Source organism: Brassica oleracea, chromosome C1 (genome assembly GCF_000695525.1).
Source record: "Brassica oleracea var. oleracea cultivar TO1000 chromosome C1, BOL, whole genome shotgun sequence".
NCBI classification, from domain to species: Eukaryota; Viridiplantae; Streptophyta; class Magnoliopsida; order Brassicales; family Brassicaceae; genus Brassica; species Brassica oleracea.
In genome coordinates, this window is record NC_027748.1 from 16895051 (window position 1) to 16920148 (window position 25098).

Below are 25098 nucleotides of genomic sequence, written 5' to 3' on the forward strand. Positions count from 1 at the left end.
GAAAAGTATGGTGACGTAATCTCTCCCTAATAATAATGGATATAACTTTTTCTTCACATGTAACATAAATGGCGCATTCCGTTACTATAGACGTATCTTCAGAATGCTCAATATTTTTGAGCCTTTTAGCTGAGTGCTTCGGCCCTTTCCCAGCAAAAATCCTAAGAGTCATATAAGTACGGAAAGGTAAGTTCGAGCTAGCCTTCTTTGAACGTATATACTCGACGTCCACTTCTTATTTTTTTCGAGCTCTCGTATGTAAGAGAGAAATATGCTTTGTATTGTCGTTTTTGATATAACCTTTTTGTATATGATTATTCACAGACCTAAGCCATACTCATGCTCGACATGCTTCGTAAAGTGTTATAATTTCCGGTTTACAACCAAGTTTTATGAGGATCTGGTAAATATCTTGCATCTGCAAAACAGACGATACCAAACTCGGAATTTCTAATATAAACCAACCCTAAATCTAAACATACCTTGTAGAGAAAGAATATATTCTCGACTATATTCTAATGTCCATTAATAGGAGATGAGATGTATCGTGCAAATAAATTAGTAGCTAAAACTATATTTAATCAAATATGACTTGCAAGATACATAAGCTTACATATGCTTGACTACCATTAGCATCTCCAAAGTACTTATTTATATGAGATCTTATAGTGATCTTTTGAAACCACATCTATTTCAATAGATCTTCAAATTTTAGGGATATCTTAATATTTTTGTATTACAAAATCTCAAAAAAATATTTCCTTATATACAACTTGTTTTAACTTTTTCAGATTTTTACACGGTTCTCAAGAACATAATTTTTGTTATCACTGATCCTTCGGCGATTATTAAGATGCAACTCAAGTCTTTATGTTCTGTCATTGATCTTGTAACAAGGTGTTTTTATTTCTCATGGTCATTTTTAATTTCATTCTTTAGAGAAATAATATACCTTTTAAATGTTTGGACTTCTGGTTCAAAAATTTCTTATTTTTCTTACGTGTTTTATATAGACTTGATTGGCTCATTTCACTTCTCTCAACCCTCCTACGCAGAGGTAGATTCATGATCCTCATTACATTGCGTGCTTTCTCATTCATTACTAGAATCTATTTTATATTTGGTTTCATATTTTTACCCGTAATGATATGGTTAATCAGTATCTCTTTATCATCATCAATGATTAACTCAGGTATTTAATTATAATATTAACCATATCATCTATTCATACATTTTTTTTTTTAAAGGATTCTTTGTAAACAAAGCGGTCTATCACGTTTTTACCTGCCATAGACTTATAAACCGTCATTTCATGGCATATATTTTTATTGGAATTTTTACAGCTAGAATATGAGATTTTATGATTTCATCAAAATTTCTAGCAATCATTTTGTAAATGAATTATCCTATGAACTTCAGGTTCATATTCTTTTATACGAGGATTCATAACTTTTCATAATAATCCATTTCACATCTCATTCATCGGTTGCTCATATGCTTGTAACATTTGATTTGCAACATATTCTGAATAGTGATAATTCAGTTCATATTTGATCCAAAATATTTAGAATTCTTCGTATAATTATGCAAATCTTTCAAGCATATATTTATTATTTCACATACTTTATTTTTTGGATTGTATATATCTTTATTACATACAGAACTGCACATTTGATATCCGATCATGAAGATATTATTTCATCATATTTAAATTTATTTTATCTAGTTCATTTTCGAGCATGAACATAATTTTCTGAATGTTCCACTCATTGGGATTCTTTTCATTCTCCCCTTGAGATGATTACATTTCATTTGAGAGAGAGAGAGAGAGAGAGAGAGAGAGGTGACTTGTGATTATTATTTGTGCCTTATGTCAGAAGATGAGAGGGAATGGTTTAATCCCTGTTCTAAAACTCGGCTGCCTAGCCGTCTAGGCGATACGCGTCACTCTTCTGCCCCGATTTTTGGCAAATCGGTTTAAAAAATCGAATATCCGATTTTCTCTGCCTAGACCGCCTAAATCACCGCCTAGCCGCCTAATCTATTTTTTATTATTTATTTATTTTTATTTTATTTTTAATAATATTTTTATTTATTTATTTGATCTAAAATTTTATAAATATCATTTATATTTATAATTTTGAAAAAAATTACACTATATTAAGTTTATATATTCTATTTGTGTGTTTTATACAATCTGAAACATGAAAATATATTAATGTTATACACAATTAAAGATTAACATGTTTTATAACATAGTAAACAATCTAAAAATTCTGCCTCGCATAATTTTCGATTAATCTCCAATTTTCTCTTTAGGTGCTAGGTCCAACCCGACCGTCTGACTAGTGCCTAGCGCGTTTCGGAACAGGGGGATTTAATTACAAGAGGAGAAAGTCAGTCAAAACCAAACCAACTTATACAAATAGACAAAACTATGAGATTGACATGTGTGAAATGGTGATGTAATTGAAGATAAAAACAAGTGTCCATGGGGATGAATAGTCATCATCTTTAACATGCTAAAATACTATTTTTTTTATTCAATAGAAACGCGTAACTTTATGACCAGATAGTTCAATATATATTTGTACCACTACTTTATTATGGGTTTGAACCAATAACCTCCAATGGAATATAAGCATTAACCAGCAGAATTATCCACTTAAGTGTCTTCAGAGATTTGAATATCAGATCCACGTGGAAACATGAGTATAAACCTCCGAAGTACTGTAGTCTCTGTCTTCATTGACCACCTTCCAACCATAGGTACACGTATGTTAGTAAGTAAAAGCTTTTACTACAGTAAAATTTTATTTGAATCATGAGTTACTAGATGACAAAAATGAACCTGTATCTACACAAATGATGGATAAAAATGGACATCTGCAGCTTAGCAAATTCAGCTCCTAGACATAGTCTAGAACCAACACCAAAGGACATGTAAGTCCTGGAGAGAATCCCTCTCAAGTCTTTTCCCTGAAAATTTAGATTAAACTCTTAAAAATTTGATAAATAGAATGAAGTAAAGGATGAAAAACAAATGAATAATCACCTCCCAGCGCCATGGATTAAATGCTAGAGGGTCTTTCGTACATTTCTGGATTAAAATGGACACTAGGAAAGCCCATGAAGATCCAACCAGCTGGAATTGTGTAATCACCAACATGGAAATCATGTTCAACCATTCTAAGCATTGTCGGCACCGTGCTTGAGATTCTCAAAGACTCGTTTATCACCTAACACAAAATATCATTGGGGTTGAATGAACTGACACATGCATAATTTTGTAAACAACATATTTTTTAATCTGAGAAATGATACAAAACGATACTAGTATAAACCACTAGACTATTAGATGTGTAAGATGTTAATATCCTTTTCATAACATATTATTTTGGAACATACTCACCATCTGGGTGAAAGTCATTGATTTGTAGTCTTCCCCTGTTAGGTCGGTCTCGTCTTTCTCAGTCTTATCCCGGACAATTCGCTCATGCTCTCTCCGTAACTCCTGCTTCACTTTAGGGTTGTCGTTTATGAGCTTTACTGTAGCGGCAAGGACCGCTGGCGTAGTTTCGTTAGCAAGCACAAATAAAGTAAATATGTATTCAATCGCCTCCTCTATGCTCATAGTTTGGGATCCTCCTTCTATTTCCCCAAATATGATCTTGAAAAACTCCTCAAACTGCTCTCCTGATGCTCTCTTCTTCAACACAGTCTCTTTAAGTAAGTTCATCATCTGCTTTCTTGCCTGTCACAGAACTATATATTAATGTTATTTGAACTAAGAAAACACATACTTTCAGCATTCGATAGACACCATTCCCAGGAATGTTCCATGAGAATCGAAACCAACCCCTTGGAAAATATCTCCAACAATGTGTTAGTTCTTTCGCTGCATCTGCTTCCATATCGCCCATAACTTTCTTCGCAAGACATTCAATTAAGATCTGAGACATTTGATAATATATATTTGATGAGATGATCCATCTTGACTAAGCATCTAGTTGTTTTTTTTAACGTACAACACGAAAGGGATGAGTTTTTCTTTTAAATTACCTTGCTTGTTGTTTCCTTGATGTCAAGACCACCATTCTTAGCTCCTGTTTCCATGTGTGTGCGAGCCAAGGAATCAATATCTTGTATCATACTCAATCTCAGACCTTGTGAACCTAAAAACTGGGTTGTCAAGTTCCGGACATGTTTATGGGACTCCCTACTCTGTACAAACAAGTTGTTTTCCCCAAAAAGCCGCGCTAAGCTCTTCGGCGCACCAGGAGCATGATTAGTCTTTGTTACCTCCATGTTCAATCCCATATCAGCCGATATAATTACTTTGGCTCCAAATAAGCTGGTCCGAAAAACTGGTCCATATCTGATATTTTGTTTGCAAAAAAAAAGAGCAGAAAACGTTTTGTATGTGGGAGTGTTAAAGTGAAGACAATAGTATTTTTATTGCCACAAACAAGAACGAATAATACATGACAAATGCATGCAAGATAAATCAAACTAGGTCACATAAATTAAATAACCTGAGTATTTTCTTCGTCAAGAATGTTGGCAACTGAAAAGCATCATGAGGCCTCATGACTCCAAAGTCTCTCCGATGATTGGGAAACCCATCGACCCTGGAGGAAGTTTTCCATTATTTGTTGGATTCTTCCACTTATAGACCCAGTGACATAGCTTTACCACAACGAGTGAAATTATAATAGTCCAGAATTCATAAACCTCTACCATATTGATTTATTCTCTTTTCTCGATTACTTTGGTTATATCGATTTAAGGTTGCATACATGAATCATCTCTTTATAATAGTGCTCTCTTCATACATATATTTGAAAAATGAAGATGGCAACTGTTAATGTAAGGAAAAACAGCTGTTTTATCTTTAAACGAAGGCATTATCAGAAAAACAGCCGTTTTATCTTTAAACGAAGGCATTATCAGAAAAACAGCTCTTTTTATTCTTTAAAAAAAGAGAAAACCACCAAAATAACCTCGAACTTTCAAAAAAATGCCAAAAAACTTCAAACTCCTATATAAGCAATTTTAATTGTCAACTTTTCAAATTTGGCCATTTTAATCTTACATTTATGTTGACACTGCCCATTTAAACTCAACGAAAGTCAACCGTTAAACGTTAAACGTTCTGTTAAGTGTTAATCTATGTCGTTGAACTTACACGAAACAGAATTAGAAGTAAAGCTTCTTGATCCCTAAAACTCTAAATTATCAAACCCCTAATCTTCGAGTTGACAACGAAGCTTCGCCAACAATTATAAGGATGGCTAAGACCAAGCGAGTTGGTCGTGTTCGTCTCACTTTTGGATCGGTGTTGTGATACGGTTCATCTGTATGTTGATAGACTCAAGAATCAATGTTCATGAAATACAGATTCTCATCTTAATTGAAGAAGAGATTCTAAAACAACAATGAGAACAAAGCTTTCCTGGAAAATTACAGAGAGAAAGAGATGAACTAGCAAACGTTTCTAACTATTCATTTTTTTGTTTTTTACTGAACTATTCTTGGTGTTCCCAAAATGAAGTGTACTCTGTTTTTTATATGCAACAAGTTTTACATACATGACGTGTCCAATAGCTTTACCTGTATCAAATACTCCCCCTTCAAAAAACCTTGACCTCAATGTTAACGTGAATCTCAGAGAAAGTTTGCTAGAAAGTTTGCATCAACATAGTAGTACTTTCTCAGAGAAATCTCCACCTCATAGTAAGTTTTTGTCCCCTGTTTTGCTGCTTCTTGTGATCAAACCTCTGAACTTAAACCTCTAAGACTTTGGCATTTTCTTCTTCTTCTGGTTCTTCACACATTCTTGTACATGAGCTTCTGTTACTGTTTGGTGCTTCCTTGGTTCTTAGAATATACACATCCAGCTTGCTGTTAAGTGTTAACCATTTGCTTGTGGTCCTCTTTCTCTGAGAAAAAACAGAGATCCTTAATGTTTCTTCCTCTTTTTCTCCACTAGAAAGATCTCCTCGAAGCGAATGCTCTATCTTCTTAAACTCCTCAAGGATTAAAATTGTTACAGAACACTCTTCATTACTCATGATCATTAATGATCATTGTTTATGTTAATCACGTTTTGGAAAGACACAAGTAACTTCTACAGAATCTGTAACTTTTGATGTACCAGCAAAACTGTTTGATTCCCTCTCACTGTATCTCTCCATCTCAATGTCGTATGAGTCTTTAATATGGAGTCTTGAACTTATTAGTGTGTCCAAAACATGAGTTTGATGTATTCTTTTCTTCTTCAATTAAGGTGAATAATGTCATTAGGAATTTAGGTTTTCTTTTGCTTCTGGAGATATTCTCGATTTGGGGGTTTTTGATGAAGATGAGTGTTTTTCAAAACGGCATCATATTGAATTAAACGGATGTTAATGAAAAGTTAACTGTTGACTTTATTTGAGTTTAAATGGCTGAGTCAACATAAATGTAAGATTAAAATGGCCAAATTTGAAAAGTTGATAGTTTAAATTGCTTAAATACAAGTTTGAAGTTTTTTTGGCATTTTTGTGAAAGTTTGAGATTATTTTGGTGGTTTTCTCTTTTAAAAAATCAAAAACATGCAACACCAACCGGTATTAGCAGAATAATAATACTAGCGTCGATTATAAGAAAAATCAATACATGAGATGTCTTGGATGCGTGTGCGTCTATGTTACATGGAAACGGGAGCGGATACGTGGAAGCGGAAGCATATGGAAGCGCGGAAACAAGATTTTTTAAAAAAATTAGGAAGCTGAAACGTGTTGGAAACGTATATTTATAAATACATATATATATATATTAAAAGATAAAAATCTTTTCAAAAAATTAGGATAAAAAGTTATATGATTTAAATTTTAAATAAAATATTTATTCATTTATAATAATTTTGAAATGATTTCATATTAAAACTATGAAAATACACATAAATTAAATTTAAAAGAAATTATTATATTAATAATTTTTAATACTTCATAATTAATTGATACAAAATATTTGAATATATGATTTATCTTTAATACAAACCTCAATGTATAAAGATATTTTATAGTATTAGTTTTAATATTTGTATATTTCCATTCTTTCTATTCATTATTATTAAAATTGGATTTTATATAAATAATAAAATATGATTTTATATTTTTATTGATATATGACATAATGTTTTTTTTTAAAGAACGGAAGCGTGATTCCAAAACAGAATCGTAAGCTTCCAACGTGTTTTTAAAGAGGAATTTTGGAAGCAAGATTCCGTAAGCTTCCACAAGGTTCCGATTCCGATTCCGGTTCCGAAGCGGGAAGCGTACGTCCGATGAAGCTTCCGTGCAACGTATGTCTGCGTGATTTGAAGCGAGACTTTCCGGCATTTGAGCTTGAGGACAAGCTCAATTTGATTGATTGGGGGGGGGGTAATGATAAGCCTTGGAGAGTATACTATCGTAGGAAGAAGGAGATATTAAGAAGAGGTGAAGAGGAACTAGAAGAAGTGAATGCTGACGTGGACTGAAGGTTGTTACGAGGCAGTTACATTCCGTTGATTCATTCACATTATCATTGAGTATAAATAAGAGTTTGTGTGTAGAAGAAGTTAGCTTTTGAGTATTGTGTAAAGTGGATCCTTAGACTTGAGGTCTTGGATATTGGCTCTTGACGTGTGAGACGTCTTGAGATTTGTATTTGGTTACTTTTCATATCAATAATACACACAAACACTTATCACCTTGCCAACCAAAAATCTATGAATATAACTAAATTTTTGGATTAGCACCTTTCAGAAGAACGTGGCGCCTCAAGGGCATCATCATCAGTGCCTTTGGAGAATCTATTGTTATATTTGAAGGCTAAAAGAATGCTGCAATTTACCAGATACGGAAGTGATTCAGATAAGTAACAGAGCCCCCACCCTCTTTTTCTGTTCATAGGAGTATATGTATTGAATAAACATACACTCCATTATATATAATAGCACAACTAGCTTAAGATCCGCGCAATTGCGCGAGACGACTCTTATATATAAAACAAATTTTAATCTATTATTATATATTTGTATTTATTTACGTATTATGTATATAATTAATCATTAATTGTCATATATACGTTAATTATATTAGGCAATTACGTAGCTTTTATTTAAGAAAAGTGCGAGAATATTCTTTTGTACACTATTTATCAATTTAATAGTTAGTTTAATAAAAAGCATAATATAAGTTAAGATTGACCAACCGATTTTTCTAAGAAATCTGAATTTCATTCTCATGATGATACGTGGCTATAAAACAATGTTGTAATGTTTCTCAATTAATATATAACTAGGTGATTCATCCGCGCCTATGCGCGGACATGAATATTTAAAAAAAAAACAAAATATAATAATTTGGATAGTATTTTATTAGTTTAAGACTTGTAGTTTTATCTGTCTGTGTATTTTTAGGTTATTTAATTAAAGTTTTATTTTGTAAGTTATTTAACTGCAGTATTATAATTTTTTATTCAATATATTTAATTTGGCCATGATATTGATTTCTAAAGTTCTAAAATCATGAATGTAATATTTGATCTTGTGTGTGTTATTTATTTTTGATTCACCTTTACCAACCTTTTCTCAAAACTTTTAATCAAGTAATTACCTTTAGTTGTTGCATGAATATGGTTCCTCTTATTTAATTTTGATTTTTATAATTGTAGGATTATAAGAAGTTGAAAAATATGAGTTTTAAAAATTATCTCATCATCAATCAAAGCCATCTGAGTTGAAACAACTTTTTAAGATATTTTTTTCCAAAAACTCTTGATGTCTTATTTTGTTTTGCATATATCTAATGAAAAAATGAAATTTTCTGATGGAAGCCATGGGAGTTGTTATCCTACAAAGAAAATACATACTTTATGAATAAAAGAAGATTTTCTATAAAGGATGGATGATTGAGTGATAATGTATATTTATGTCGATAGTTTAAGTAGGGGTTATTGGTTGTTGTATTTTAATGGATTTGAAAATCTGAACTAAATCTAGTGTTATTGGTTTTATGATTTTCAAATCTGTATTAAAATCATGTGTTATTGGTTTAATGATTCATAAATTCTGTATCAAATCAAGTGTTATTCAATCGTACGGATTTACTAATATATTTGATTTTATAGTGGATTTGAATGGATTTGTTTGGATTTTTTAGTTAAAAATACAAAGACTCAAATCCGAGGGAAAACCTCCGGATTTGCATATTTTACTTGGATTTATAAATACTATATGGATTTCTAAATCAATCAAAATATATAAACCAATAACACCTCCTAATAGTTTAGATTAATGAGAATCAGTTGTTTATGTATACTTTTGGGGGCCTTCAAATAGTATTAGGTAGGGCTGGAAAAAATATAAACTCGAAAAACTGAACCGAATCTAATCTGGATAGTACCAAACTAGAACCGAAACTGGTTAAATATCCAAACGGGTTCAAAATATTGATATTTAAAAAACCGGAACCAAACCTGATCCAAACCAAAATATTTCAGGCATCCGAATATATCTGAATCAGATTTATATACTTGAATACATCATATATTTTCAGATTTAATATCCAAAGATTTTGAAGTTGTCCAAAATGTATAAGATATTTTGAAGTTGTTCAAAATATTTGAAAATATATATATAAATAGTCAAAAGTAAATGTATAAAATATCTAAATAGCACTTAAAACACCAAAAATATTTAAAATATCTATAGATTTTTATATTAAATTTAGATACTTTGGCATACATTACTCAAATTTATATGTTATATATTATTTATATTTTTAGATTTTAAGAAATTTAAAGCATAAATGAATTTTAAGACTTTAAAATAATTTAAACTGGTTATCCGAAATCGAACCGAACTCGCAAAGATCCAAACCGAACTCGAACCAAAATTTATAAATACCCGAATGGGGCTGAAATCTTAACCCCGAAAACCCGAAAAGACCGAACCGAACCCGAATAGATACCCAAATACTATTAGGATTAAGAATTTATAATGTAAAAAAAAGAAGAAGAAAATTGCATAAAATAATAGGGATATTTTTTTTATAAAAAAAGTGTTGTATAACTATCAAAAGGTATAATCATATAGTTTTCCTTTCTTAATATCCTAAGAATTTTTTATAAAATATGAATAAAAGGTTACAAAACCTTTTTTTATTGTGTTTCACGGATCTAAACTGGCCGAACACATATGACACAATTTCTCCAATCCGTCTGCTAGGTGTCTCCACTCGGATTACAAACTCACGTTATACTAAGCTCGACAAAAAAATTTACAAAATTTGAATTTCTATTAAAGGAAAATTCGTTTTTATTAAATCAGATGTGTCAATTATATTAAACTATTGTATTTTAATAGTAAAGTTATTGCCTTTTACATAATATTCTTTATTTATAATAATATGGTTTTAAAAAAGAAAATTGAAACAAAAATATTTATAAATATCGTCTTATATATGAAATTCCTTTTGATAACAATTTAGTTATAAAAGGAATGTATTAATAAAAAGAAAAGGAAAAAATAAAAAATTAATAATGGCAATTATACAATAAATTCAATTCATTAAGGATATCAATGTAATAAACCATCGTGAGATTTAACGTTAGCACGCCACATAGGAAAATGATTTCTCAAATAATATTATAGAGATAAGTGATATAGGCCCATTATTTATAGATCCATTTAGGTGTATATGTAGGCCCAAAACAGAAAAACTGAAATGCCATTAATGAATTTTATTAATCTCTTTTTTTGGTAGGAACCTGGGAGAAAGTACTCCCAGTATTTATTTAATAAAAAATTTCAGACTACAAACGAACTTGTCGAGGCCGTAGAGGTCCATCCACATCTTCTCTCAAAAGACTAAAAACAACCAAAGGTGCAGTATCTAATCTATGAAACCCAAACGGAAAAGAAAAAGCAAGGTGAGTCAAACCATCAGCCAAGTGATTTGCTTCCCTGTACACGTGAAGAATTCGGACTAACCAGTCCCTTGTTAAAAAGCCATGGCACAGCCGTACCAGGAAAGACAGCGGGTGAGTCTCACCAATTCCCATTGTAAGGAACTCCACCACCATCTTAGAATCCACCTCCACCTCCAGCCTACTAATACCTTTCTCCCATGCAATGACAAGTCCATAGTAAACGCCCCACAACTCTGCCAAAGGAGCAGATCACCTCCCTATGTTAAATACGAATCCACCACACCACTCACCGTCACCATTTCTCAAAACACCCCCTGCAGTTGCCAGTCCCGGGTTACCATGAGAGGCCTCATCTGTATTCAGCTTCATCCATCCCACACGGGGTGGCGTCCAACCTATCATAATTTCAGTTCGATCACCTCTGTCCCACTTCCTGCTCTCCGCATCCTTTGCTGCCATCACTTCTGTCGCCAAGTTCCGTAAGAACTTAACTCTGTCTTTCCAAAGTCTGAATTTTATTAATCTCTTGTAAAAATAAAAGTATTTTTGAGAAAACTGTAATATTCATTAAGGGTATAATTTAGGAATGATCATCTTTTAATGGTATTGATTACAAGTATACAAATACATCGTTTTATACAATAAATTTTTTTCCATATAAAAGTTAGAAGTGCTATGTGTTTGTGTAATATTGAGATTCTCATTATGGTGTGCGGTTTAGATGATGTGTAGAAAATAATATTCCAACACTTTTTAAGTTCAACTAAGATAAAAGAAAACTTTTATCAACTCCATGGACAAAGCAAGAGTTCTCGACCGAATATCATAGAGGAAGAAGAAGATGCATATAGAGGTTGAATATCATAGAGGAAGAAGAAGATGCATATTGGACAAGGTTATATGTGTTTTTCCTGCAGCTTACAAGGAAGAAAATTCAAGAGAGCCCTCCAAATCAGTCTTTCCTCACCCAATAGAGACTTTACAGAACATTTTTAATGTGTTTCGAATGATTTAGGAGAAGAGTCTCACAAGCACCATCCGACGATATCAACTTCCATTGCAAAAGTATATGGCCTTGACGCAATTCAGGTAATATCTTGTCTATTTAATATGCGACATTGTGTTAGAATATCGCATAACTAAGTCTCTTATTAGAATAAAAACAGGAAAGAAAGGAGAGATTGACTGGTCATGTCAAGAGCCTCTACATAATGCTTAAACTCCAACTGTTGGCGAAATATTTCAGGCGACCTGAAGGTTTATTCATCAGGTTAAAAGAAAAGTGTTGCATGTAATTTCATCCTATGATTTCCACTCAGTATCTTTCACTCATACATATCCTTCATATTCAAACTGGGGAAAGATTCTAGATTTGTTGAAAAATTGACCCTGAAGGAATATAGAGGTTATAGTTGTTATAGACAACAAAAGATTTTAGGATTAGGTGAATTTAGATGTAAGTCTAGACCTCTGGTCCCTTGAATGTCCATTTTAACGAGATATCTTCTTGGACAAGAAATCTATGAAGAACCTGAAATCATAACTCAGGTAACAGTATGTAAGCTATTTTAGGAGAGGATTACGGTCAGAATAAAGGGAAGTAGATCACGACCAAGTAATTTATGGAAATACCTCATCGTTAGGTAACTCTACGGATATTACTTTTCAATATGTTTTGAAAAGATACTGAACAGAGTTGGTAAAATAATTTACGAAACATAATTAATAAAATACTAAATATTAAATAAAATTTAATATAAATTGCAAATCGAATATAAAATGAAACAAACATATATTATAAAACATCATTTTTCTTAAATAAAATATATTAATTACTATCTATGACATTATTGAAACTATTTATATAGTACTTTAAAATATAATTTTTTATAATTTTATCACATTAAATTATATTTTTAATTGATTTAGCTTGGAGATGGATTAATTAATATCCTGAAAAATAATTAATGTAATACTATTAAGATTTGAAAAACTCTTAAAAAACTATCAGTTATTTTTATTTTAGATTTTCTTCAACTATATCAAAGTTAAATAAAAATCAAAAGAAGAAGTATAAATCATTACATTTTTCTTAATTTTGTTTTATTTAACAATTTTTTGTTAACTAAAAAAATTTCTTTCAACTCGAACCAACAACATTTAATAAAATTTACAATATAATCTTAGAATAAAAATATTTATTATTTTCAATTTAAATAATTTTTAAAATGTTTAGAAAACTAAAATATATTTTAATATATAGTAGTTTTATGTTAGACTCACCCGCCCGAAGGGCGGGCCAACTCCTAGTTAAAAATAAAGATACATTAAAGAATGATACTCTTTTGAAAAAGGTAAAATAACATTTTTTGTTAAATGGAGGAAGGATTTTTATTTTATCTAACATAATAAGAAATTTTTGATATCTAATTCCAGTTTCACCGAAAATAAAATAGGATGTATAATATTATTGATTATATAACATTAAATGTTAATAAATTTTACATAAAAAATTCATCAGGATGTCATATATTTAAAAACTAAAAAAAAAATCTTTAGAACTTTGAGTATTAAATAAATAAGTAAACAAAGTTTGCTAGACAAAAGTAGTGATAGTAGAAAGGAAGAGCAAATTTATTATAAGAATTTGAAAAATATTTGGTCAATAGCTCGAACATCTCTTTTCCACCTTGACCTTGTTCTGCCCAATATTATTTTGCATTCCTAAGCCGCGGAAGATTGTGGAAGCTCCCTTGGTCCAATGGTTTGACTAAGGGTCCATTAATGCTTCTACACCAGCAGGTCCAGGTTTCAATTCCTGGATAAAGCGATTTATTAAACAATTATGTATGCGACGGAGGGAAGACTTATAAGAGATCTTCAACATGGTGCAAGTAAACTCGGCCATGCGTGATCTTCGTAGGATGGCTCAGGTGATGCAGTTAGGCGTATATCTTTATAAGGCAAGTAGTATTGTCGGTTGTCTGATCGTCTATGTAATCTTTCTCATAATTGTAATATCATAATAAATCATCGTTAAAAAAAAAGCCGCAGAAGATTTTATCATCCGCAACAGATTTTATCAGTCTGAGAAAAAAATTAGATTAATGATTAACTAGGATAAGACATGCGCCTTGCGCAAGGTGAGTTTTTATGATAAATATTTTTAAAATATAGTATTGTAAAATTAAAATTTTATATTTGATTAATATATTTTGGCACCAATACAATTCTGTTTTTTTTTTTTTGTAAGTATATTACTTTTTCCGATGGGCCGACCCATTTTAAAAAAAAATTGTGGAACAACCCAAGTCATTATCTTGCTTAGTCTTACATGTTTTTAAAGAAGACTCGAATTTTTATAGGATGGCTAATACAATATTTGCGACGTTATATATATGGTCATAGGTAGGTTAAAGAAGATAATTGGAATATTTAGCAGTATCATACATAGAAACCCTATATTTTAGCGTCTTACTTGTTTATGTAAATTTTTAACAACTACCACAAACATATTTGGCAACTTCATTTCTATTGAAGAAATCATAAACTTGGTGATAAAGTAACTTATTGTCTTAAATTCAACTTACCATATCAATTATCCGAAAAAGTCAATAAACTTGGTGAAAAAGGTTCTAATTGATTTAAGCAGCCTGTGATATATAAACACGATGACTAAACTTACCATTTGAGCCTGATTCTTAAATTGTATATCACGAAAAAAAATTAAAGTTTGATGATTCTTATTGTTTTATAACCGGTAGTAAATAATTGATTCTCTTTCGGTTCAATTGAAATTAAATACACTATTAACTGACTAGAAATGTAGACAAACGTTTGTAAGTGGTGGCATTATACTGGTATTAGAATAATAGACTATGTCTCTTCCAATAAAAACACCATGTTTTCACACTTGATAGTATCATAAGCACTTGATATTACAATAGACTTGGCAATCATACAGTTGTCTGCAGCTATAGAGAATTACTATTACTCAAATGATTGCTCAATTGATAACTCGTATTATGTCATGAGCCTTAGTCGTGGAACTACTAACAATAAACATTTGAAATGTTGTGGACCTACTAACAATCATACACGGTGCAATGTTACTTTGTTTTTTTATGGCGATGAATTTAGTACTAATTTCTGCCTTATGAGAAGTGCAATTTTGGTTTACTACTCGGTGTGTGAAATGTTTCTTTGTTTGTTCTTTACAATATTGTTATTTTTCTAACTAAGGTTCTTAAGAAATGCACTGTTATTGATCCTTTTATTTTCTATTTGGTGTAGGTGATTTTTACTCAGATTAGCTTTAGTAACTAACATACGTTCACGTGGCTGTTGTAATGGTTAAGAACCTTTGATTAACAGTCGGAAGTAGCATAAAAAACAAACTGGTTTTTTGAATGTATGTCGAGAACATATAAAACTCTAATCCTAATGTACGTTATACTAACTTTACAACATTGTATGTACAATAACATGTACAGTTTTAATGTAGAGTATTTGCACTGCATAGTAATGGATAGAAGATATACTAGGCAACCATGCATGAATCATCTGTATTTAGCTAGATGGTCATAGTGAGTATGCGATATGACCTCAATGTCCTTTTGTGAGCATGATTTTTGATTTAGGCATCATCGTTTAACGTAACCTAGATGCTTAGGGCTGTCTCCAAGAGTGGTGTTGGTATCAGATATTTAAACCAAGCGAGTGGAAACCGATGTCGTTTTTCATTATTTTAATGAGTGGTTACAATTAGCGCGTACAATTCTCAATCACAATTGGTTTTTGCAAATTGATATTTACAACTTCACACGTAATCAAAACCGGTTATTACTTCTAATATTAATACATTGTTTTACTCAACCGGTTTTTTGGTTTAGCATCCATATTGAAATGTGCTTAATCGGCTAACTATATAAACACAACTCTTGTTCACTAAACCTATGTTTTTTATATCAAAATAGTCATACTTGTTAGCTTAACAACCATAGGACTATGCTCTCATCGAAACACTTTCGCTTTAGGAAATCATAAACATTAGAACTCATATTTCAAACTAAGATGCCTATTAGTTGGCTTGTAAAAAAGATCCATCTTCTTATATGTTTGTCTTAACCGCGAAATCAGTTGGCTATATATATCAGAGAGAAACCCTTTAACTCCACAAATAATCAAAACCGGTTATTACGTACAACATCAATACACTGTTTACTTAACCGGTTTTCAGTTTTAGTATCCGTATTGAAATTTGCTAAACCGGTTTTTCAAGAATAAGAAAAAACGTTTTTGAACTTTTGAAAGTTTAGAGTGAAGTGGATAAAGAAACTGATTTTTCAAGTGCTTATATTACACAACATTAGCCACTACATATTTATAGAGAAAACAGAACACTCTCGATCTTCTCTATGCCATAGCGTTATTTTAGACTTAGGGATACTAGTTTCTGTATATAGCCCATAATTTTTGACTTATACTTAGGCTATACAACAAGTAAACTCAGAGACTTTTTCATACCAAAAAAACAGTTACCTTGACTTGTTACTCTTCTTTTCCCACGTTTTATGTTTTTCGGTTTGAAAACAAATAGGCATCATTCAACAACTTTGAATTAAAACTTGACTTTGAGGTATCAAAGAAAGACAATGGAAGTGAAGCTAGAAGAGACCGGAAGAGAAGTGATCAAGCCTTCTTCACCTGCACCTCATGACCGCCTTCAACTTTCCGTGTTGGATCTCACCTGTCCAGCCATTTACGTTGCAACCACCTTCTTGTACAAATCCACAGCCAGAGAGTCACCGGAGATCATATCCCGGAGGCTGAAAATATCTCTATCCGAGACTCTGTCACATTTCTACCCTCTAGCTGGAAGACAAGATGGCCTCTCCATATGCTGCAACGACGAAGGAGTGATCTTCACTGAAGCACGAACCGATCTCCTTCTCTCAGATTTCCTGAGAAACCTCAGTACAGACTCTCTTGCAGCATTCCTCCCTGAGATCGATCAGGGAGAATCTGCTGGGACGTGGCCGTTGCTGAGAGTCAAGGTCAGTTTCTTCGGGTCAGGATCTGGAATCGCGGTCACTGTTGGCATCTCTCACCAGATCTGCGACGCGACCTCATTGTTGACCTTCGTACAAGGCTGGGCGGCTACAGCAAAAGGGACTACAACATCAACATGTACTCCTCACTTTGCAGGAGCCACAATATACCCTCCTCCAGATACCTCCTTCAGGTCTCCTTCTATCGACGACGTTTACGAGCTTCAAGGAAAATGTGTAACCAATCGACTCGTCTTCAAATCCTCAAAGATCGATGAGCTTAAATGCAAGGCGGCTAGCGAAAGCGTCCGGACACCTACGCGCGTGGAAGCCATCATGTCGCTTATTTGGAGATGTGCTGCAAACGCCTCACGGTCTAACTCGTTATCCCCAAAGTCAACGGTTATGACTCAAGCGATGGACTTGAGGCTTAGGATCCCCTCTAATGTTTTGCCACAAGACTCCATGGGTAATCTACAAACTTGTTTCTTTGTCAAAAAAGGGGCAGAGAGCGAGTTAGAGATCGACGAAATGGTGGCTGACTTTAGAAAGACAAAAGAAGAATTCAGCGAGATGATCAAAGAAAATCTCCAAGGGTGTGATAATGATACTACTAACATCACCACCACCACACTTGGCCAGAACTTGCTGACTGTGATGGGAGATTTTGTGTCGGAGTGCTACAAACCGGACGTAGACTTATACACTATGTCTAGCTGGTGTAAGAAGCCTTTCTACGAGGTTGATTTCGGATGGGGTAATCCGGTGTGGATGGGACCTGCTTCACATACCGTCTACGATAACATGGTGTTCGTGGTTCTGATAGATTCAAAGGATGGTGAAGATGTCGAAGCTTGGGTGGGCTTACCCGAACAAGACATGCCTGTTTTCCTATGTGAGCAAGACTTGCTTGCTTATGCCGTCCTAAATCCCCCGGTGTTGATCTAAACAAGCATTCAACATCTCAGTATATGGAGGAAAGTTGTCGTTGATATCTAAATAAAGCTATATGTATGGTTTAATAGATTGTTGTGATTTTGTAGTTCGTGATATGGTCTGTGTTTTATGCTGTCTTTTTGGTGCGTTTAAAACTTTAATATTGTGTGTACTCATATGGTTTATCCCCTATATATTAATTAAGAAACATTACAACTTTTTTTTTGTATTCACGTTTAGTTACTATAATGATTCTTAGAATCTTTAAAGAAATATATTGGCCTATCTAATTATATAATGGTTTTTTATTAAATTAACCATGATTTGGATAAAATATATCTGACCATTAATGATTTTGAATAATAAAGATTTGATAAAAATTAGTGTATATTCTATCATATTTGTTTAATTTTAAACTATTAAAATAAATTAAACAATCACATTAACCATATAATAAAAATTTAGATTTTTATATATATGTTTTATTTTAAAATTTTAAAAATGAATATAAATTACTAAAATTGTTAAGAGTCTTAAATTCAAATTTTGTGATCTATGGTTTAATTTTTTTGTTATGACAAATTACAAAAGATTACAAAATCATATAAGTAAAAAATCTAATTTAATTAATTATTAAAAGTCTAATATAAATCATATATGTTTGTATCCTCTTTCTTTTTGTTTAATTTTATATTATAAAAAAAACAATTACATTAAGCATTTAATAAAAAAAATTAGATTTTCCTTATATGTAATATTTTAAATTTTTTAAAACGACTATAAATTACAATAAATACACAAATATTAATAAAATCATATGAGTAGGAACTGTCAATAATAAATATTTACATTAAAATATACTATATATATTTCAATATCAATAAAGTTTAATTATATACCATATAAAGTAAATAAAATGATTGTTTTGATTTATTTACCAAAAAACATGATTGTAAATAAACAAAATGTATTGGTTTTGATTTATGTGATTACCCTAATATATATTTTTTTATGTATACAAATTAATTTTTTAAATAGATGGTTTCTAATATGTTATTTGATCCTAACAATCCCAAAAAATACATTTCTTCAAATTGAAGTTATTTTTTTTTGGATGAAATGTGAAATTTATTGACCAAATGTAATAGGCATTTACAAGAGACCGAAAAACCTAAAAATTTCACAAGGCTAAAGTTTGTATTTCCCCATGTATTAAGCTGAAACTTCAAACCACAGTTGCATCAGTCCGCCATACTTATGACAAGTGATTTTTAATATTGGAAGCACTATATATATTATTTCATTCAGATTAAATAATTTAGTCTTAATTTTTATTCATAAAAGGCTTTTAATGAAATATAATGGCAAGATTTCAATCACTTCCTTTTGAGTTTGTTCGAAGAATAAGATATTTGATCATTAATCTAATATTTGTTTCTCCATAATACCCTATTTACTTTATACATAATTTACATATACTAAAAATGTAAAATATTATATATATCTTTATCGGTATATTCTTAAATAACTAAACCTCAAAAGCGTAGGTTAATAAAATAAGCAATTTGTTTTATTGTTATTGAATTGGATGATTTTTAGACCAAACTGGTGAGTATATATATATTAGACAAACATTTATATTTCGAGTCCGCACTTATATTCTATAATAGCTTAATATATTAAATTTGAACACTAACCTGTGAATAGAGTTTACATGTGATTTTTTTCAAAAGTTTGATTTTTAGATATGTATCTGAAATGAAACTAATTTTAATAGATGTCCATCTTTTTAAATTGACACTTATGTAATTCACCGAATTCACAGAAGAAGTTAAAAAAGAAACAAAACTCATATTAGTAAAACAGAAACGAGAACGAAAACACAATTATATAGAGATAGAAAATGAAATCACTTATGTCGATTCAATAGTAAACAACTTGAGAGCATAAAATCTAATCTTCTTTCGTCAATTTATAATTGATGTTACCTATCTAATTTTGGTTATCTGTGTCTTAACTGCAAAACTAGTCGAAGCTCATTAATAGTTTTATAATGCATTTGATACGCATGTAAACCATTTACGGGGCGAATTCACGAGATGTAAACATATAGAACACATGGGAAACTAAGTCAAAGCATCTCATAGTGAACATGCAAAACTCCGTCTCCTTTCAACTTCCCCTCCAATGAACCTAGACCACAACATTCTCGATCACGTCTTGAATAAACTTTCTTAAAGCCGTCTTCGAAGATCCTCCGTCCATTAACGCCACGTGGCACTTCTCAGCCATCTCATTCACTTTGTTCCTGACGTCACTATCTTGCTCCATCACACGCGTTATCGCTCTCTCTAGATCCTCCGCCGTAACCGTCTCCATCACCCCCTCCAACAAATCTCCCCTAATGAACCTCCGTATCTCCACCGCCAATCCCAGCTCCTCCACCATCTCGAACGCATTCACCTTCTGCTCCGCGTAGAGCGGCCACGTCACCATCGGAACGCCGAACCACAAGCTCTCAAGCATCGAGTTCCATCCACAATGAGTAACAAATCCACCAATGGCCGGCTTCGCTAGCACCGCCACTTGCGGAGCCCACCCGATCACCTTCCCTCTATCCGACGTCCGATCCAAGAATCCCTCCGGTAGAACCTCCTCCAGATTCGTGTAGTCTCCGGGTCCCTCCGTCAATATATTCGGCGATGCACGACGGAGCGACCAGAGAAACCGGTGACCGCTTCGATCTAAGGCCACGGCGATTTCTCTAGTTTGTTCATCACTGAAACCTCCCAAGCTACCAAAACAGAGGAACACTACGGAGTTCGCCGGTTGCTCGTCGAGCCACCGCAAAATCTCCGACTCCTTCCCGCCGTCGTCATGGCGAGATCCGTTTTGGAGATGCAACACTGGTCCTATAGGGTAAGCTCGAGGAAGATCACCACCATCATCACGTGATAAAACGTTCAAAGCTTGAGGTTCCAGCTCAGCAACGGTATTTACCAAAATACCCTTCATCTTTCGGAAGTTTCTTGCTTGAGCTAGGAATAATGGTAGCCACTCCTTCGAGATGAAAATGTATGGAAGACACCCTACGGGATAAGGACGACTGAAACACGGAACCTCCAAGTCGTTGACCGACTCACTCAACTCGCTCGTGTCGAGCTTCTTCTCGTCGTACATCTTCTGGAGATGAAGCGAGAATCCAAGGAACGCAGCGTTAGATGTGTACACCATGTAAGTCGGAACTCCGAATTCATCAGCTACATCCATCATCGAGATACAGAACATGTCGATGACGAATCCGGCGAGCCGCGGCGGAGACGGCAAGTTAACTCCCGTTGGATCGAGGAGTTTCGCGACTGCATCTCGCACTTGCGGCTTTTGATTGGCGATGTAGACTTGAGTCGGGAGGCGTTCCCCAGTCGGATTATCCGCGACGGAGATGGTCTCGTGACGGAGACGATCTTGAGACGGGGTGAAGAAGGAAGAGATTTGGGCGAAATCACTGGCGTCGCCACCAGAAGATCGAGGGATGATGATGACGGTGATGGAAAGACGTTCATCGCCGTTGACTAGTTGCTTGGCTAACTCGACGGTTGATCTGAGATGACCGATTCCTGGCGACGGGATGAACACAAGCTCCATCGTCATTTTATTGGTTGATACTTCTTTGCTTTAAAGGTTTTGGATCCTTCTTTTTACTGGTTTATCCAGAAATAGTGTGTGTGTTTTTATACAGTATCTAAGTTGTTTGTTGGGTCACGTAAGCTTGGCCCATATAGTTTATTTGGGCCAATTAAAGCCCATAATAAAGTACAGCCGCCTAGGGAAACCCTAATCTCCAAGTGTGTTCTGTATATTTATATGCTTTTCTAATTTCTTCTGCAATTCATGGGATCATTCTCTACTGTCTCGAGTGAACGATAATATTATTGCGTTGTCTAGTGTTTTTGTCAATTTCCTGTTTCTTGTGTGGAAGGGTATATGGTGATGATACAATAATGTTGTGGACTAGAGTTTCAGATCTGGGCACTTCACCCAGAAGTTGAAGAGTAACCCTTGGCTGTCTGAGTATTCCCTTTCACACCCTTTATTAATTGATTTCATTAATTTGGTTTGCTTTTGGATTGATGTTGGCTTAGATGGAATATATGATGAGCTTATGATGATAAAAACAATTATCTTAGCGGATTTCAGTGAGGTTTTTATTGATCAATGATCTGAATTTGTTACACACACTGAAGCTCTTGTGTCTACCTAGTTTATGTTTTTTTATTATAATATACTTTTGATGCTATGATGAGATGAAAGCACGAAGAGTGTAAGAAGAGCAGTGGACAATTACAAATTCTGTAAAGGGTTTGTTTTGCCGTGAGCTTTACTAATTAAACGACTTCTCCTTCCACTGAGCATATTGAAATTATTTTTTGAGTGTTTTTTGGGCGTCCATTACCAATTCTGAGGGATAAGACAATTCCTTCAGGTATAATGGCTTGTGACGCAATATCAATTTGTGGTATATCCTGATCATCTTGCTCTTTTCACTGCTTTTTGATCCTGGAAATGCCTCGTATATTATTTAACGATTGCTTCTTTGATTTACTAGAATCTGTCTCTTCCATAATTCATTTGTAGTTCTCTTTTCATATGTACTCGTTTTCATCGTTGCCATGATTGTGTAAAGGGTTGACGAAGCTCATTGATGTGTCGCCACCCCTTTTGTCAAGAGTTTTGAATGGCGCGAAGCTTTTAAGAGGCTGAGATTGGTGGGAGGCCAAGAAGCTATAATACGATGTGATTTCCAGTTCGTTTTGGTTATTTAAGCTCATACTGTGTCCCTTTAATCTCTGGCCTTCCTATTTTGGTAGCTGTTTTGTTTTTTTTTGGAGAAGAATGTAAATAACAAAATGTAACGACACAAAACTAATAATAGTGCATCATTTTTTCCTTAGTTTGAAATGGCATACCATTGGATGTATGGATAAAATGGATTTGTTGAAAAGAGTTTTTCCAAAAATAAAAAAGTGAGCTGAATTAAATTTGTTAAACCTTTTGAAGAAATAAAAGTGGTGACCACAAAACACATCTATGAGCCAAACATTAAGTGTTTATTTTATTGGTGACATAAAATTATAAATTGATAAGATCGTAACAAGTGTTTATCGTATTGGTGTATGAAATTTTTATAGTAACCAAATTCGTTTTTATGTTATCACATCAACATATCTTATTTTTGTTATTCCATAACTTTGATTCATTTTTTTGGAACATAAAAACATTATTTTTACTATAAATTATTTAGTTATTTTCCAATAAATTTGTGTATATATTTTTACATATCGTTTATAAAACATAATCTAATAATAATTCTTCTAATCATTTTAAATTATTTTAATTGAAAATTATTACCATAGAATAAAAGTTTTGTGTTTTGTCTTAGCGGGGAATTTTGTTCCGAGCTAGGCATCGACATTCGAATATCTCTTTGAGTATGAATATGATCCATTAGGGTATTGATCTTTTGCTATCGAAAAAGGTTTATTCAGGTAGTATAAAAACATGATCAAATTTAAGTCGGGCCCGGATGAATTTGATTTTTAACTGAAATAACCAAACTACCTGATTTGATTCGATATTTTATATCTAAACTACTTAAACTTATTCAAAAATAGTTATAAAACAAAAATACTCAATAGACATGGTTTGAATTGGTTATTTTTGTCCGAAAGTAACCATATATACAATTTGATTTGAGTATTTGTATCCAAAGTATTCATTTCTATCTATAACTACCCAAATAATTATTATAGTTGATTTATAATTATATTTTATGTATTAGTGTGATTATAAGTATAATTATAAATATTTTTTAATGTTCGGATATGTTTGGATACTTATTCGATTTTTGGTGAATTCGGTTTTGGTTTTTCGGGTTTTGAAAAGGACCATTTCGAATATTTAGGCAAGGTCCGATCGGGTTTGATACCCTGATTTTCGAATCTGTTCCATGTCGGTTTTTCGGGTACGGATATTATACCCAGTCCTATTCCGAGCTAGTCACTTTCGATGTCCAATATCACAGGAGAAAGCAGAGCGACTAATTACCGAGATTGCAAGATTTCTGATAGGAGAGTCGCCACGGGAATAGAATATTTGTTGTAAAAGAATGGGGAATTTGTCTGTGTATTATTAATGAACAATAGATGTTCCTTATATAAGAATTACAAAGTATAGGAAAAAAAAAATTATCGAAAACCTAATACAACATGAAATAGGAAAAGATCTAAAACAGAGAAAAGGAAAAACTAGTAATCCTTGGCCGACTAGGAACTTGGCCGCCGACTCTCTCTCCTCCTTTGGCCACGGCTGGGCCTTGTCTTGGTCTTGGTTATGGGTCATCCACTTAATGATTTATAACACTCCCCATTGGATGCCATAACCATATGGGTTTGTATCATGCACGATGTTGCCTCATTAAAACCTCTCTAGGAAAACCAAAACCCCAAGGTGGAAAAAAATGGAAACCGTAGACAGGAAAAAGAGTACAACACATGACACTCCCCCTGATGAAGGCATCACTGAAGATCCTTCAACTGGCGCATTCCTATCTGATGAACCAGTTTCCTGAACGTTGAGGTTGGCAGAGACTTGGTAAACAGATCGGTCGAATTATCACTGGACCGAACCTGAACCACTTCAACTTCTTTAGCCTTCTGCAGGTCGTGGGTGAAGAAGAACTTAGGCAAGATGTGTTTTGTTCTATCTCCCTTAATGTATCCATCTTTGAGCTGAGCTATACAAGCTGCATTGTCCTCATAGATGATCGTTGGTTCTTCCTTTTCCTTTCCCACGGCCAGACTACTTTCTTTTAAGATATGACCGGTCATGTTCCTCAACCACACAAGCTCTCGGCTTGCTTCATACATGGCTATGATCTCGGCATGATTAGATGATGTTGCCACTAAGGTTTGTTTTGTGGACCGCCAACTTACTGCAGTCCCACTGTGTATAAACACATAACCTGTCTGAGATCTAGCATTGTGTGGGTCAGATAAGTACCCAGCATCTCAATATCCGGCCATGTTTTCTCTTGGCCGATCGGTATAGAACAATCCGAGATCGGTTGTTCCTTGCAGATATCTGAACAGAT

General features: G+C 33.3%; 2 protein-coding genes, 1 long non-coding RNA gene and 1 pseudogene across 3 annotated transcripts; 2 read left to right on the top strand and 2 right to left on the bottom strand.

The window, feature by feature from the left end:
* Positions 1–2644: 2644 nt before the first annotated feature.
* LOC106299663 lies at positions 2645–4753 on the bottom strand (annotated as a pseudogene).
* An 11588-nt stretch (positions 4754–16341) lies between these two features.
* On the top strand, positions 16342–18161 carry LOC106292240 (BAHD acyltransferase At5g47980-like). The gene has a single exon (XM_013727848.1). It carries the CDS (start codon positions 16617–16619, stop codon positions 17958–17960), a length of 1344 nt encoding a protein of 447 aa, XP_013583302.1. The 5' UTR covers positions 16342–16616; the 3' UTR covers positions 17961–18161.
* Positions 18162–19987: 1826 nt separating this feature from the next.
* On the bottom strand, positions 19988–21767 carry LOC106311042 (UDP-glycosyltransferase 71B5-like). Its single transcript, XM_013748275.1, has one exon. The coding sequence runs from the start codon at positions 21597–21599 to the stop codon at positions 20142–20144; it is 1458 nt and encodes a 485-aa protein (XP_013603729.1). The 5' UTR covers positions 21600–21767; the 3' UTR covers positions 19988–20141.
* A 260-nt stretch (positions 21768–22027) lies between these two features.
* Positions 22028–22899, top strand: LOC106311052. The gene is made up of 2 exons (XR_001263912.1): positions 22028–22431; positions 22633–22899. It is a non-coding gene; the product is annotated as an uncharacterized LOC106311052 (long non-coding RNA).
* The last annotated feature ends 2199 nt before the right edge of the window (positions 22900–25098 follow it).

What these genes read in the sequence shown, in the direction of transcription:
- LOC106292240 (XM_013727848.1), top strand. Translation starts at nt 16,617, where the DNA reads ATGGAAGTGAAGCTAGAAGAGACCGGAAGAGAAGTGATCAAGCCTTCT.
- LOC106311042 (XM_013748275.1), bottom strand. Translation starts at nt 21,599, where the DNA reads ATGACGATGGAGCTTGTGTTCATCCCGTCGCCAGGAATCGGTCATCTC.